General features: G+C 41.3%; 1 protein-coding gene across 1 annotated transcript in view; it reads right to left on the minus strand.

Annotated features, from left to right (window-relative positions):
* Positions 1-16842, minus strand: part of LOC102451796 (usherin) — a 102597-nt gene that overhangs the window by 7707 nt on the left and 78048 nt on the right. Inside the window, exons 17-19 of the mRNA XM_089777170.1 lie at positions 8045-8152; positions 7324-7507; positions 5794-5951 (exon numbers count right to left, since the gene is read on the minus strand). Coding sequence (XP_089633296.1) covers positions 5794-5951; positions 7324-7507; positions 8045-8152 — 450 coding nt within the window. The remainder of the gene's footprint in view (positions 1-5793; positions 5952-7323; positions 7508-8044; positions 8153-16842) is intronic.

Consider the following 16842-nt stretch of genomic DNA (forward strand, 5'->3'; position numbering starts at 1 on the left):
CGAAACTTGTTAATAAAATGCAGTTTATTCCAGGAGACAATATCAATTAAAATGATTGTTTCAGTGGGAGAGTCACTGCCAACCCTTATGATAAAGGTCCAATTCTGAATGTGAAAGAGGATATCTGCAGTATTTTGATAGGGTTTGTTGACAGAAAATAAGACTATCCTGCACAATGAAGTGAATAAGGGTCACAAGTAGCGTTAGGTTAAGTTACTCAGATACTCTTAAAGAGTGGAAAACTGGGACTCAGCAGGGAGTAGGAAGTCAGAGGAATCTAGTCACTCAGCCCCTTTGAAGCTAAGTTATATGTTCGGAGTGCTTCCCAGGTCTCAGCTTTCTGAACTACATCAGCTGGATCTATAGGTTTTACTCACAGACGATCATATCACCTCACCAGATCAGAGCCTCTAAGGAGTACCTCCACCTTCTCATTTTAAACTCTGGAACCCCCATTTTCCCGTAAGAAAATATTTGTAGCATGGACCACCTGAGGTGAACCATAATTCCAAATTTATGTTTACAAAGGATTACCATCCATTAATATCTTAGGCCATGTCTACAGTAGAAAACTATTTTGAAATGACTAAATTCATCTTAAGAACTCCAGATTTAATACATGTGAACTAGTATGTCCCCACTACAAGGAAGATTAGAAATTAGTCCAAGTCAGGCTCCGTTAATGTGGATACGCTACCTCAGGCTTAGAGCCCAGGAAACACTCTGGGGAGCTGTGGGAGGTCTCCCGGAGACCGAAGAGTTCAAATTAGCGGCACTGGAGCATCCACACAAATGTTATTTCGAAATTAGTGTTACTCCTTGTAAAAAGCAGGAGTACAGAGTTCGAATTCCATGGCCTGTTATTTCAAAATAACAGGCTTGATTGTGTGGACGCACCGCTTATACATTTGACCTTGATGGGGGAGGTTATTTCGGAATAAGATCCTAGTGTAGACCAGGGATCTGGTACTATATGAATCGATTACCCTGTGTGCAGCATAAGTTTTGGCAGCAGAAGCATTTTCCTGCTATTGCTATTGCTCTACTGGGATGGGAAGAACAGATATATCCTGCACACTTGAAGATCCTTTCATTGAAGAAACAGTGGCAGCTAACTCACTGCCCACCTCAAAGACCATGTTGTGGTAAAAGAAGGAAGTCGGATCCTCTTTAAGAGCCGAAAACTGGGACTCAGCGGGGAGTAGGAAGTCAGAGGAATGTAGTCAAACATTAATTATCAAACACTGACTATTGACTTACTAGAGCCTTATTCTCCAGCTTTTAACTTACTGCCAATTACCTGGATTCAAACAGACAAATAAAAAGATCCAGAGTCTGTATCAAAAACATTTCTCAGGACACCCCGTTCCTGCAAGTCTTTGTTCACCATTTAAGAATTTTCTTATGTTTTAACAAGTGTTTCTAATGTTACTGAATATTCAGGACTTTAAACAATACCTTCTACCAAAACTATAGTAGAGTTTTTAATAAAATCAACTGTGGATTACACACAAGTCAAATTCACCTCCCTTCTTGCAGGCCCTAAATCCTTCCGGGCAGTTGGGGAAAAAGTTTAAGTTAAGATTTTAATCTTTTTCATATATTATAGCATTTCTATATTGTATTTTGTGCTTCTGCAAAGTAAAAGATTAATAGCTCAGGGTATTATAGACCTAGTAGCCAATGGTTAAATGGGCAGAGTTTGCATCAAGCATCGCCAAAGCAATACCTTAATACAAAATGATTTTTCTAGCTGGGGTTACTGTCAATGCCCTTTGACTTTCTTGTAGCCAGTGGCTAGTCCGCAAGGTGAGAATGTCTTACATAATTAGGAAGAAGGGACATAAAAAAAAGAGTTAATTGAAAAACCTCACACTGTTCTTCCTGCTGAAAACACACATTGCAAAAGTTTTTCAAAGACCAATGTCAAAAGAAATTTTCACTTGAAAAATATCTACTATCTAGATATTTGAAAACACGTTAATGTGTTTCATTAAAAAGGCAAGTGTAGTAGGGCAAGATGGGCTGGTGCAAAATTTAAGTCCAGAAACAGAGACTGTGAACCCAAGTTAGGCCTTGTATTAAAGCAGATATGTATAGATTCATGTTTAGTACATGAGATTATCAAAGTTGCTGCTACTGTAGTAGGCATTAGATCAGGGCTACTCAACTTTGGAAGCACCGGGGAGGGGGGCACAATGATACTCACAGCACATGCCGAGAGCCACAACTGAAGTGTGGTTGCATATACATGCAAATATATATGCGAAGAGTTTCTTTCACACCCTGTACCCTTATGTTCCAGCCAGTCCATCTGCTTGAGTCTTTCAGTGCTCACCCCGCCTGGGAGATGCCTCACTGTTGTGAAGCGTGTTCCCAGTGGAAGCTATATTTGAAAGATTCCACCTGCAGGCCACGTGTTGAGCCCCGCATAAACCCATGCTGCACTGCAGACTGCAAACAAATGGGCTGTGGGCCTCATGTGGCTGGCTGGCCACATGTTGAGTAGCCGTGCATTAGATACTTACGTAAATGTTTCAACTAGTACAGAGACATTATGATTTAGTTTAAAACACTAGGAACAAGAGAAGGTAACAAACACATGTTATGCTATAAACAAGTTGGGTGAAAGTTGTGTATCCTAATTGTCAATTTTAGCCTATAAATGTTGGGATACTTTGCTGTAAATTTTTTGTGTTGCCTAAAGGACAGTAGATAATTTTGTTCCTGACAGAGGCACTTCATGTGCCAGTGTACCTATAATCACACAGCCAGGACACTGACACTGGGCTGAGGGGGCAATAAACCTGGCCAAATGCCTTTCTTACCACACCGTGCCTTTAATCTTTTTTTATAAGCAACATAGAGGTTTACTGAACAGGCTGCCTTTTATGCTATTAATAGTAGTAACACTGAAGCTTCAGGAACGGAAGCACTGGACAACCTAAACCACACTACCAAGACAGGGACGTTCCAGCTTTCAACACTTAACAACTAGGTAGTACTATCAAGATCTGCTGAACCAGCTATTTGCTCAGCGCTGGAAAGCACATAGAAAAACACACACACAAACAGTATGACACACTCATAATCCCAACTGCTCATCCACTAAGTGACAAGTCATCTGCTTTAGGGGTTGTGATCTCCAAATATGACAAAAAATACAAGTGCAGTCATAGCAACTGTGTTGTTAACAAATATAAATATATGATGAACATATGCCTATCAGTAACTTCTATGGAGATGAAGCAAAATGCAGGACTATGTAGCACTTTAAAGACTAACAAGTGGTTTATTAGATGATGAGCTTTCATGGGCCAGACCCACTTCCTCAGATCAAATAGTGAAAGAAAATAGTCACAACCATATATACCAAAGGATACAATTTAAAAAAAATGAACACATATGAAAAGGACAAATCACATTTCAGAACAGAAGGGGGATGCAAGGGGGGGGGAGGAAGGAAGGTAAGTGTCTGTGAGTTAATGATATTAGAGGTGGGGAAAGTTAGATGTCTGTGAGCTAATGGTATTAGAGGTGATAATTGGGGAAGCTATCTTGGTAATGGGTAAGGTAGTTGGGATCTTTGTTCAATCCCATGTGGTTGTGACTATTTTCTTCCACTATTTGATCTGAGGAAGTGGGTCTGGCCCACAAAAGCTCATCATCTAATAAACCATCTTGTTAGTCTTTAAAGTGCTACATAGTCCTGCATTTTGCTTCAGCTACACCAGACTAACACGGCTACATTTCTATTTCTATGGAGATGTCTAAGTAAAAGTTCCCGCTGGAGATTGTACTAGATGGAAATACTGATCACTCTCTGTATATTTCTGTTTCTATCCATGACATTATTCCACAATAATTAACATTTATACTTAATTAATAGTTAACATTTATTCCCAAATATTGTATCATATGATTTTTATCATGCCAAGGAAGCCATGATTTGCACTGACTCATTATAACACTTATTCTTCATGGGGTGACAATATTACCTCTAAGCTGCGCAGATTCACAGGTGATTAATCAGCTCCACCCAGTCACAGGCTCAGGGCTGGGAGCTGACTAACTGAGTGGGGCTGATTAATCACCCGTGAAGCTGTTTGCCCCACATCTCAGAAGGAACAAGAGTGACAAACATTTGCATAAATCCTGATGGCTACTCATCCACCCTGCAATGGATTTATTCAGATTTTGTTAATCTAATAAGTAGGCTAAACTATCAGGGGAGGTCTAATTCCTGCTTCACACATCTGCACACCCAACCAAGAACTCCTGGAAGTGGCTGGAAGCAATGGAAGGAGGCCCAGCAATCGTATGCTTTCTCCACAGAAACAGTGTCCCCTTTGCTTGGGGTGAGGACCTCATGTACATCTTCAGCATTCCATGGATTCTGTTCCTCCTGTGTCTATGACCCAGAGTGGGAATAAAATGGGATGATGTAAATCACCAATGATGAAGCATCAGAATGCAAATTTTGCAACTAAAGATGGTCATAATCTGAAAGGCTGAATCTGAAGGCCTCCCGGACTCTGAAGTGTTTGAAATGTAGTTTTCAATATTGCTTAACAGGGTCATCTCTAATTGCAATACTGTCTCAAGATACATAACCTGATTAGTCCATGGCTCACTCTCAGGCCTGCTGATGGCGAGAGGGGCAAAGGGGACAGTAGCCCCAGGGCAACATAGAGGACATTGGTGCCCCCTTCTCTCTTACTCCATTTGCCTTGGTTGGTAACAACTGAGCACAGCTGCTCCATGTCCTGTATGTAAGCCATCCCGGTGTCTCTAGTTCAGGATATGGCTGACTTCACCACATTAGCTTCTTTATCAGGATGATCATGATGACAGCAAGACAAAGCTATGACTAGTTGCTAACACTGAAAAATCAGGAGCATCAAAACTAAGCAGGGAAAGAGACAGCGGAAATGCCATTTCATGTGTAGTTCATAAGGGTATGTCTTGACTGCACGCCTTTTTTGACAGAGGCTTTGTCGACAAAGCCTCTGTTGAAAAATAGCATACAGACTACAACCAGTACTGTTGACAAAGCAAGCCGCTTTTTTGAAAGAGGGTCTAGATGCTCTCTTTCGAAAAAGCACATTTTGCATGCAATAGCGCCTTTTTTCAACAGAGTACTATTGAAAAAAGGCGTTATTCCTCGTAGAATGAGGTTTACCGCTGTCGACAAAACTACCGCGTTCTTACTGTCGACAGAACGTGGTGGTAATGTAGACGCAGGTATAGTTTTGTCGACAAAAGCCTACTTTTGTCGACAAAACCCTGTAGTCTAGACTGGGAGGAGTGCCTTTGTTACAAAAACCCAGTGTTGTTCCTCCTGCCAGTTAAGTGGCATTTTAAGGCTCCAAAAATATAGGAATTCATATCACCAAACACATGATGCATATTCCTTGTCAATAATCCTGTGTCAGCAAACACAAACGAAAGAAACTTCTTTTCAGTTTTCTCTGACATCCAGCTATTTGAATTGTTTCTTTCAAAATGCTTAGTACTTACATAATAGTTTACATGTTTAAACTAATGTACAGACAATCAATCCTCAGAATAATGCAGTCAGGTATATGGGTCAATATTATTATTATATTAAATCTCTATAAGAATCATCAGCATGAGATTCCAGGTATTTAATTCATAGATGCACTTTTTCACAGCAAATATGAATGAGAACCCAGAATGAAACAGCAGACTTGCTCAATGTATTATTGTCACCATTCTAGTTAACATATCCTTTGATTTGCCACAAGGAGCTATTCAAAAATATGTTTTTACCTGGAGTGTCCCATGCCATAAATATGGAATAGGCATCTATTACTGTGACATTATATGGGAGATGAATTTTCTCTGGTGTTTCTACCGGTGTTTGTAAAATGTATTTGTCACTAGTACTGCTGCCACCTCCAGTGCTGGCTTCCAGCTGGTAAACATATCTGCACAAACACAAAAACAGCAGTGATAGAAAGGGTGGTTACATTCTTTATGGATGTTTACATTGGAATGGATTTCCCTTTTGCACCAGTTTAGGAAGCAGACACCACAAAGTGTGTAACATATATTATATCAAAATATAGATTTTCAAATTATGTGTTTTCATATAATCATAGAATCATAGAACACTAGAACTGGCAGGGACCTCGAGAGGTCATCAAGTCCAGTTCCCTGCCCTCACGGCAGGACCAAGCACCATCTAGATCGTCCTTGATAGATGTCTGTCCAACCTGCTCTTAAATATCTCTAGTGATGAGATACATCTTTTTCCAATCAAACTAATACTTTTTATATTACATTTCATAGCATCATAAAATAAGAAACACTTAGACCACATGAAGCACTGAAGTAATTTTAGAATTGCCTTCTAAAAATATGAGGAGATGCTGTTAGGGATTTCCACTTTCAACCTGATATGTTCTCATGCACCAGCACATAGCATAGTCTGCTGTGTAAAGAATTTCAACTTCTGGGAGCCACACCAAAGAAGAAAAATGAAACTATGAACCAGAATAGTTAAAGCTCAAAGAATGATACTGAGGCAGGTATTGCTCACAACAACATGCGGCACATTGGTGGCCTCAGCAGCAAAAAATCCCCAGCTGCTTGAGATGGAACACTTGAATGGGGAAGGCTCTGAGTTAATCCAGAGAATTCTTTCCCAGGCATCCACCTGGTGGATCTTGCTCTCATACTTTGGGTCTGTTTGCCATATTTGGAGTCAGGAAGCAATCTCTCCACCCTCTGGTCTGACTGGCAGAGACCACGATTTTTGGGGTTTTTTTTAAGCTTTCCTCTGCATGGGTCAAAGCAGTGTGAATTATGTATTCTCTGTAACTTAAAGTACTTAAATCATGAGGACTCAGCCAGAGGTTACCATCTATAAGAGGAGTGGGTGGGAAAGATTCTATGGTCTACAATGGGTAGGAGGTCAGGTGAAGGTTTCTCTTCACCTGAAGCCTCTTAAAGGAGGTCTTCAATTTTCTAGTGACTAAGGAACAGAATCAAACTCTCTCTCTCTTTTAATTATTCTAGCAGTTTATATATAACATTTTCAGGAGCATTTAAGTGACTTAAGAGTCTACTCCCCATTAAAAATAGAGTCATGCTCTCAGGGCCAGATTTTCAAAGGTATTTGGGCACCTAAAGGTATGGATAGCTGTTTGGCAGGATTTCCAAAAGCACTTGGAAGGTTTTGCACTTTGAAAATTGGATTTAGGTTACTCTTAGATACTTCTGAAAATGTCACTCTTCTGCAAAATCTAATTCTTAAGCACTCTTTGAAACTTACCAAAGATCTTTATTAGGTCTTACCTACTGTTGGGCTGCAGGCCCTCATCAGTGAAATTCAGATCTCCACTGCCACCCTGGAAAATCTGTTCTCCATTACGAAGCAAGCGATATTGAGAAATGAGTCCATTGGGTTTTTCTGGTTCACTCCAATAGAGTTCCACCCCTGTTGAGCTGACTAGGATATGATGTGGTTTCAACCAAACTCCTGTTAACATCACCATACCATTGTTTTAGCCATATCATAACATTAAATGTAAAAGGTCCTGATTCCCTATTTACCTTACCTTGTGGAGTCATTTACACCAATGCAAAGTGAGTATGGCAAACTGATCTGACCACTACCAGATCAGAAAGAGAGTTTTACACACATATTTTGCACTCTATTAGCTGACATATAAATATCCAAGATGTAGGTCAATGGAGAATCAGACTTAAAAGCTGACACTCAGAGGTGTAGCATGTATTTTTGTTTTATAAAAATGTGCCTCTTACAACTGCCTCTAAAATATTTTTCTTCAAGATGACACCAGAAAGTTATTTTCACAAAAAACAGAAAACCTTGTACTTCAGCATAGAGATGGGGTTATAATACCATTATTACACCATGGAGAAAAAATTCCTGGGGTAAGTGACTGCTCCATCTATGTCAATGGTGTTTTCCCCATTTACATAGCATTTGCTCCCTTCCCCCCACCTCTGCCCCCACCAATGATACCCTCTAATATTATGGGAATGCCTTTACCTCGAGGAGCAGCTTGCAAGGTTCGGCCTGCAATTGGCTGGCTAGAGGTACATCCAGCAGATGTGCATGCTGTAAGTGTGAAGCTGTAGTTAGTGTATGGCTGGAGACCTAGAAACAAAACAAACATTATTATAAAATGATTACTTTAGACATCCTGAGAATTATGATTGTAGATGGAAAATAACAAAACCTATGGATCAGATATAGGTAACTTTAAAAGATCTCTATTTCTAAAGCACAGTTGGAAGGGGAAATATAGTATCTGGTGTTAAGTAAATTGAGTAGTTGACATTAATTGAGAGGTCTAATCATGTGCACCAGTACAATGCAGTTGTGACTGCAGTTATTTGCACACACATGTTGTGCACTCAAAGAATGAAGCTATTAAACATTAAGTCTGCATAAACAGTGAAATAATTAACATCGTTGCAAATTAAGATGAAAGCAATTTCATAATCTGAAGTCTTCAGATATAGAGATGAGCACCATAGAGAAACTAATGATTCTATCTTCAAAGCAGGAACTGAATAGCATGAAATAAATAAGGCATGGAGCTACATATTGGCTTCTTTTAAAAAGTCTGGCAAAACCACTCAGAGTTAATTATGTGTAATCTTCATAAAATTGGAGATTCCATACAAGTAAGTAGCAAAACATTTGAATGATCAGCTTATGAGTTTTGCCCCTGTAACTCATTTTCCCTAGTGTAAATCTGGACTAATTCCACTGAAGTACATGGTGTAACATAACTGTTAAACTGGTGCAAATGGAAAAAGAATTAGGCCCTACAAAGTGTGAAAGTCTGCCCTGGAAATCTCGTAAGCATAAGGTGCAAAATCCTGGTCCCACTGAAGTAATTTCACTTAAACTCATTCATGATACTTTTTGTACCTCCCAGTTCCACTCTAATACATAGTCAGATTCCTCAAGTCTCATACCTGAGTTCATATGTACCTCATGAATCTTCATGTAGTGGAGTCATAGAATCATAGAACACTAAAACTGGAAGAGGCCTCAAGAGGTCATCAAGTCCAATCCTCTGTCCTCACATCCAGTACTGTCTAGATCATTCATGATAGATGTCCCTCTAACCTGCTCTTAAATATCTCCAGTGATAGAGATTCCACAACCCTCCTAGGCAACTTATTCCAGTGTTTAACCACCCAGGGTGTGTCTAGACTCCATGCCTCCTTCGACGGAGGCATGTAGATTAGCCAGATCGGAAGAGGGAAATGAAGCCGCGATTAAAATAATCGCGGCTTCATTTAAATTTAAATGGCTGCCCCGATCTGCCGATCAGCTGTTTGTCGGCAGATCGGGAGAGTCTGGACGCGATGCCCCGACAAAGAAGCCTTTCTTCATCGACACAGGTAAGCCTCGTGAAACCAGGTTTACCTGTGTCGATGAAGAAAGGCTTCTTTGTCGGGGCATCGCGTCCAGACTCTCCCGATCTGCCGACAAACAGCTGATCGGCAGATCGGGGCAGCCATTTAAATTTAAATGAAGCCGCGATTATTTTAATCGCGGCTTCATTTCCCTCTTCCGATCTGGCTAATCTACATGCCTCCGTCGAAGGAGGCATGGAGTCTAGACACACCCCCAGAGAGTTAAGAAGTTTTTCCTAATGTCCAACCTAAACCTCCTTTGCTGCAATTTAAGCCCATTGCTTCTTGTCGTATCATCAGAGGCCAAATATAACAATTTTTCTTCCTCCTCCTTGTGACACCCTTTTAGATACTTGAAAACCACTAGCATGTCCTCTCTGTCTTCTCTTTTCTAAACTAAATAAGCCCAATTCCTTCAGCCTTGCCTCATAGTTCATGCTTTCTAGACCTTTAATAATTTTTGTTGCTCTTCTCTTTACCTTCTCCAATTTCTCCACATCTTTCTTGAAATGTGGTGCCCAGAACTGGACACAATACTCCAGGTGAGGCCTAATCAGTGCAGAGTTAAGCGGAAGAATGACTTCTTGTGTCTTTTATCATGAGCTTTCATGGGCATAGTCCACTTCTTCAGATGAAGTGGGCTGTGCCCACGAAAGCTCATGATACCATCTACATGTTTTGTTAGTCTATAAAGTGCTACCAGACCATTTGTTGTTTTTTTCTGTAACAGACTAACTCAGGTATCCCCTGAAGTTCTTGTGTCTTGGTCACAACACTCCTGTTAATACATCCCAGAATCATGTTTGCTTTTTTTGCAACAATGTCACACTGCTGGCTCATATTTGGTTCAGGACTAAGAGTGGGAGCCACACCACCATCATGCTAAGAGGCTCTGTCATTGTGTGACCCAGCTCTTGTTACCTCCTCCCCACTGGTGGAAATATGCTCTGCCCACAGCTTTGGGACGGGTTGTGCAGGGCACCCATCATGTTAGTATTCACAAAAACTTACACAACTGCAATTTGGCCAACTTGAGATGTCTGCAAATCAGAAAAACATCCTACACTTTTGTCCTGGGTTCTAGCCAGAACGAGGAAGAGCCAAAGGTTCATAATGAAACAAAGAAAGTGACTAAATTCCAGAGACTACTGTAACTCTATCACTGGCTACATCTACACCACAAGACAGGGTACTTAGCTTCCAGATCCTGGAATAGAACCCAGGATTCCTGAGTTTCCCTATTCCTCTGATGGCAGCAAGTACCTTTGAAACTCACTGATAAAGTATGCATCTCAGCCCCCTCTCCTGCTGATCTACATAGATGAGGACAGTCTACTGTGCTGTCAGTTACGCCATTGGCACAAAGATCCAAGAATCCAAACCTGGTGATGATCCATGTTAATGTCAATCTAAAGTTATAGGATGAAATTTGTTCTCTTTTTTTTCACTCTGCTTTTTAAAAAACTTAGCAAATTGCACACAAGTGCAGTGCTAGAAGAATATTAAAAAAATTGCAAAATCAAAACACTCAAAAGTTAGGAACTCCCAAATTAAGTTTGCAGGTGCATCCTAAATTTGGCTCCTTTGTGTTTATGTGCTATAATAGTGTTTTATTTCACACAATTGGCTCCTCATATTCAGGATGGACATATTCTGGGAATGAATCAGGGAAGTGTAATACAGGAGGCTGTTAGCTATGCAAACCCTAGCTTATTTGTTGCAGAAATTGGATAGAGAAGCAATCAGGGGACTCCATGAAAAAAGAGGGTCTCATGGTTAAGCAGCCAATGCTGCCCTCAGAAACTGGATTTTATCCCTGGATCTGTCACAGAGTGCCTGTGTGATGCTGGGCAACTCATTTAAAACCCAAACTTTTCAGAGATTGTCACTAATCTTGTGCCCTTCATTTTCTGGAAGGCCAACTAGAGATTTTGGGGGGTCTGATTTTCAGAGAGTTGAGCACTCACAACTGTAAATGAAGTCAATGGGAGTTATGCGTTAGCTATATTAAGTGCCATATAATGCCAGATGCTCTCTGCTCAAATTTGGCACCCAAAATTAATGGATATTTTGATCTTAATCCCTTTTTGCCTCAGTCCACAACTGTAAAATTCCCTCATCTCAGCGGGGTGTTGTGAAGATTAATTCTTTTTTCTAAAGTCTTCAGATATAGTGATGAGCACCAGAAAGCAACTAATGATTCCATCTCCAAATCAGGAATGGAATGGCATGAAGTAAATATGACAAGCAGCTACATATTGCGATGAGGATTAAAAAAAATCAACTAGCTTCTCAGTGGGTGCTACCCATTCTGAATGAGGAGGGGTCCTGTGGAAAAAATAGTATGTGATCGTATCACAAGGGTTACACAGACAACTTTAATTTAGAAATTTCCTACTTCTGAGTGCTTGACATTGCAATCTTAATAAAGTCCTTTCAAGATTTATGTGACAGTGTATATAGGTAAGTGTAATTATTTTAAAAAATACAGTCCCACAACAAGAGGAAAGCATTAGGAGAAAAGTTTTTGTTCAAAGCCAGTTAAGCAATATTTTCGTTATTAAAAGACATTGTTTGTACATACAGAGCAGTCACAAGCAGGAGACAGTCAAAGAGGTAAAATAATGAATGGAAGACACGAAAGCTGCTCACAAAGTGAACAGGATGTGAAGGAGAGAAAATAAAGAGATGACTCAGGGGGACAGCCCTGAGTGTAACCTAATCATGAACTGGAAGAGAAGAAAAATCATCTGAATGCTCAGTATAAAAGTAAGAGGGGGAGGAAATGACAGTTGTAGACTAGACAGAAGCAAAGGCATGGAGGAAAGCCAATAATTTAACATTTCAGGATAGGAAAGATTACTGTGGCAACAAATTACTTGAATTCCCCTAAAGGGAGTCATGTTCACTTTGAAAAGAAACATGCATAATAAAGCAATACTCATTTACAACTACACTTTAAAGAGAAAAATGGGCATTAAAAAGAGAGCGCATGGTTTCACTAAATTTATTTGAAAAATTCTCAGGCCTGGAACTTCTAGTCATACATGTAGTTGAATTTCTATTGATTATAAGCTCTCTGCTATAGGAATCTTGTGCATATTTTGGAAATTGCTGTACAAATCTATGCATGTTGATTAATACTAAATAACAAACATAATATGATAATTTTGAAATGCTAACTATAGTTTGCTTTCAAAATATCCCCCCTCTGGATACTAATTTAAGCAGACATTTCCCTTGGAATTTGATTCTGTAATTGTTATTGTATGATGGGCAGTCAACTAGACTACTGTGTCATCCACTGTTCTTACAAGTAGTTGCCAAACTCCTAAAGAACATATTATCCTATCAATCAATCAATCAATTATTTCCAATACCATTTGTCTCTGCTTGTAGTCCTGACTGCGGCAAGGTCAGCAATTGGGTCCAATGCTGACAGTCCTAGGCCACTATACGGATTTCACACAGGAAGATGTCAAGTTGCTGATCACATTTTTTTTTCATAAATACAAATTTCTAATGAGTTACTACAGTCTGGAAATAGGGCTGTCCAATGACACTACTACTGAATCACATGCCTTTTCATTAGCCTTAATTACAGTGTGCGTGTGCATATGTAGAATAATTTCAAACCACCCTATCACAAAATATACAGGAGGCTTATTTCATTCATTAAACTCAATGCCAGTGATTTTCTGGCCCTTTCTTAAATGTGATTAGTTGCAGAAACTTTTGACAAAGTCCATTATTTTGGATATGATTTTTAGTCAAATATAAACAGAGTTAAGAAAAATCATTATAATCATCATACCTGCTGCTGAAGAGGGCACTCTAAGCTTTCTTTACAGCAATGCCACTAATTATTTGAGTCAATCCTTCCCCCTACCACAGAGCATTAGCAGGCCCATTTGTAAAGCAGTAGTAACACAAAGTGAAACAATGCCATAACTGTCATCCAAATTGTTCTGTACAGGGTAGTGGAAGTGTTCAGTAATAAATGATATAAAAAGGTCCTTTATTGACAAGCTGCCATGTGCTGTTTGCATTAGAGAATATGAGAAGATGATGGCTGCTGCCCCTAGGTCCCAGTGGCATTCAACTCGGTGAGATAGCAGAAAATGCTTCAGTTTACTTAAAGCATTGATAACACCTCTAAATAATTAACTGAGGACTTCCTGTCTTCAATTACTTAATGCTTTTTTTAACATCTTGAGAGGATTATAAGCAATTTATGGATTTCACATGATGAACGCATTCCCCACTATTCCCACAAAGCATTTATGGGATCATGTTTCCAAAGCTTTGATGTAATTAAAAATAAGCAGCAAGACAATGGAGTAGTGGCAAGGTGCTAGCCCACTTGTCTGTTACTTGTAAGGCCCTAGATTTAAAGTCTCTGGGAAGACTAATACTATAGCTTCATTGTTGTTCAACTGTTGCTTTGGGAACACCAGAGAAAAACCAAAACATACATACATGAGGCTGAGACAACAGTTCAAACCTTTGAAATTACATGTGAACTAAGTTTGATTGTTTTGGTTTACTGAACAATTTTAGAGAGTAACAATTAACTACATGCACACTGTCATGAATTCAACACTGACCAAAGGAAGTCTCCCTCTAAGCTAAGAAGGGACTTGTATGGACAGAAGTCATAATTACCCACTTCTCTGTTTCCTTATCATGGCAATATGGACAGTGACTTATTGAGAGAGTCACACTAATGAAAAACAGATGATTGTTTATGAAGAGACAACTTTATCTAATCTTCCTATCATCTGTGCAGTGAAGAATTGTATTGTTTGCATGAGGAACAAAATTTCAACAACTTTGCCTATTTCTCAGATGGGAGAAGGACATATGTGAGGTATTTTCCATTTGAGTTTCAGCCAGATATGTTGTGGAAATTATCAGCAACTCTTCTTTGAGGCAGGTTGCCAGCCTCTCTCAAAGAAGCAGTTCTTAGATAACTGTTCAAGAAGCCATCTTTGTATGCTTAGAATCTTCTAATTATTCCCAATCCCCAATCATGCTTTATTTGGGAAGATAAAAAGAAAGCTGAGGCAAAACAACTCTGGCACCATGAGGAATAGCGAGATTTCTTAAAACCCAGTCACTTTAATTTTAGATCTGGGTTTGGTATGGAAACTACGGGTCTCACTGGTGGCTCATCTCTTCCCAACAATGGACAAAAACCACTGTATTTCACCAAATGCTTTTGCTACTGCTAATCACAGGGCTCTGTTTCTGACTGCTACTTTTGTGATGTGTACAGAGGCCATTCTGGGTACGTCCTCACTACACGCTTATTTCAGAATAAGCTATTCCAGAAGAAATACTCCAAATTAGCTTACAGACAGACCCCGGGTTACGTACAAGATAGAGACTGTAGGTTTGTTCTTAAGTTGAATTTGTACTTAAGTCGGAACTGGCGTCCAGATTCAACCGCTGCTGAAACTGACCAGCAGCTGACTACAGGAAGTCCGAGGCAGAGTTTCTCTGCCCCGGGCTTCCTGGAATCAGCCGCTGATCAGTTTCAGCAGCAGCTGAATCTGGAGGCCTGGGACAGAGCAGCTGGGGCGCTGCCGGGTAGGTCCCCGCAGTGCCGCACCTCGGCGCTGCGGGGACCAACCCAACAGCACCCCAGCTGCTCTACCCCAGGTGTCCCCAAGTCAGCTGCTGCTGAAACTGATCAGTGGCTGATTCCAGGAAGCCCAGGGCAGAGCAACTCTGCCTCGGGCTTCCTGTAGTCAGCCGCTGGTCAGTTTCAGCAGTGGCTCACTTGGGGACGCCTGGGGCAGAGCAGCTGGGGTGCTGCTGGGTTGGTCCAGTAGCACCGAGGAGCGGCGCTACTGGACCAACCCAGCAGCACCCCAGCTGCTCTGCCCCAGGCGTCCTGATTCAGCCGCTGACCAGCCGCTGAAACTGACCAGCAGCGGCTGAATCAGGATGCTTGGGGCAAAGCAGCTGGGGTGCTGCCGGGTTGGTCCAGTAGCGCTGAGGAGCGGTGCTGCGGGACCAACTGGCAGCGCCCCAGCTGCTCTACCACAGGCGTCCGTGAGAAAAGCCTGGTCTGCTGGCGGGGGGGATGCACTAGCTGCACCCCCCCCTCCCAGCAGCAGACCAGGGAGACGTGGGCGGCGGGACCGAGATGCGCTGCAGTCCCGCCGCCCGGGTCCTCCGCGGCTTTGCTCCGCGTCTCCCTGGTCTACTGCCCCCTCCCCCCCCAGCAAACCAGGGAGATGCGGAGCAAAGCCGCGGAGGACCCGGGCGGCGGGACCGTGGCGCGTCTGGGCGGTCCTGCCACCTGCGTCCTCCGCGGCTTTGCTCCGCGTCTCCCTGGTCTGATGGGCCCCCCCCCAGCAGACCAGGGAGACGCGGAGCAGCTTTTCTCACCCCGGAGGATGCGGGCGGCGGGACCGTGGTGCGTCTGGGCGGTCCTGCCGCCCGCGTCCTCCAGGGCGAGAAAAGCCCTGTTCGTAAGTACGGATCCGACATAAGTCGGATCCGCATAACCCGGGGACTGCCTGTATTTCAAAATAATTCATCTACACTGCAGGGAAGCCTCAAAATTAGTCTGAGACAGGCTTCCCTAATATATATGTGCTATCTCGATTCAGAGCTCCCGGAAGCACTGCGGAGGAATTACTTAGAATGGCCCTGGTGAGGAGCTATTTTGAAATAGCAGCAGTGGAGCATCCACACTCCTGCTACTTCAGAATGGCTATTTCAGAAGAGGAATTATTCCTTTTGGAAGGAAATTCACAGAAGTTGGAATAGCTGTCCATTATTTCACATTTATTTTGAAATAATGGAATTGCTGTGTAGATGCTTGTGCTGTTATTTTGGAATAATGGCCGTTATTCTGAAATAACGCTGCTGTGGAGATGCACTCTCAAGGGAGGCAGTATAGGCTGCTGTGCCTTCAATATAGTGAAGATATTAATTTTTTTTTCACAAGACCCAGATGGTGCAGTTTCCCTGCTTATCCAGCACTTAACCAGTATTGGGGCTTTGATGCTGGGGAGCAATCTAAGATCTAGTCTGGGTAAAACTGAGATAATGCTGATAAGCTAGGAAAAAACAATTGGAAGCGGTGGCAGAGTTTGTCCGTCTTTTGTTACTCAGGTTAGAAACTGCGGATATTAACTTCTTCTAACTGTCCCTGGAAACTAAATCATTTTACTTTAGCCTGGGTTACAAGTTCTCAACATTGTTGAAAATCATGTAGTTTTGATAGATCTCTAAATAAATATGGATTTATATGGCTAACTTTTAGCACATTTGGATAACTGGGCCTAAAACTGTAAAAAGTGAGTGATGTTTTATAACTTGTCACAATAACTTAGAACAGTGTTTCTCAGCCTTTTTTTTATAAAGTACCCCTTATATATATATATATATATATAT

The sequence above is a fragment of the Pelodiscus sinensis genome, chromosome 3, assembly GCF_052426305.1.
Source record: "Pelodiscus sinensis isolate ZL-2025 chromosome 3, ASM5242630v1, whole genome shotgun sequence".
In the NCBI taxonomy this organism is placed as follows: Eukaryota; Metazoa; Chordata; order Testudines; family Trionychidae; genus Pelodiscus; species Pelodiscus sinensis.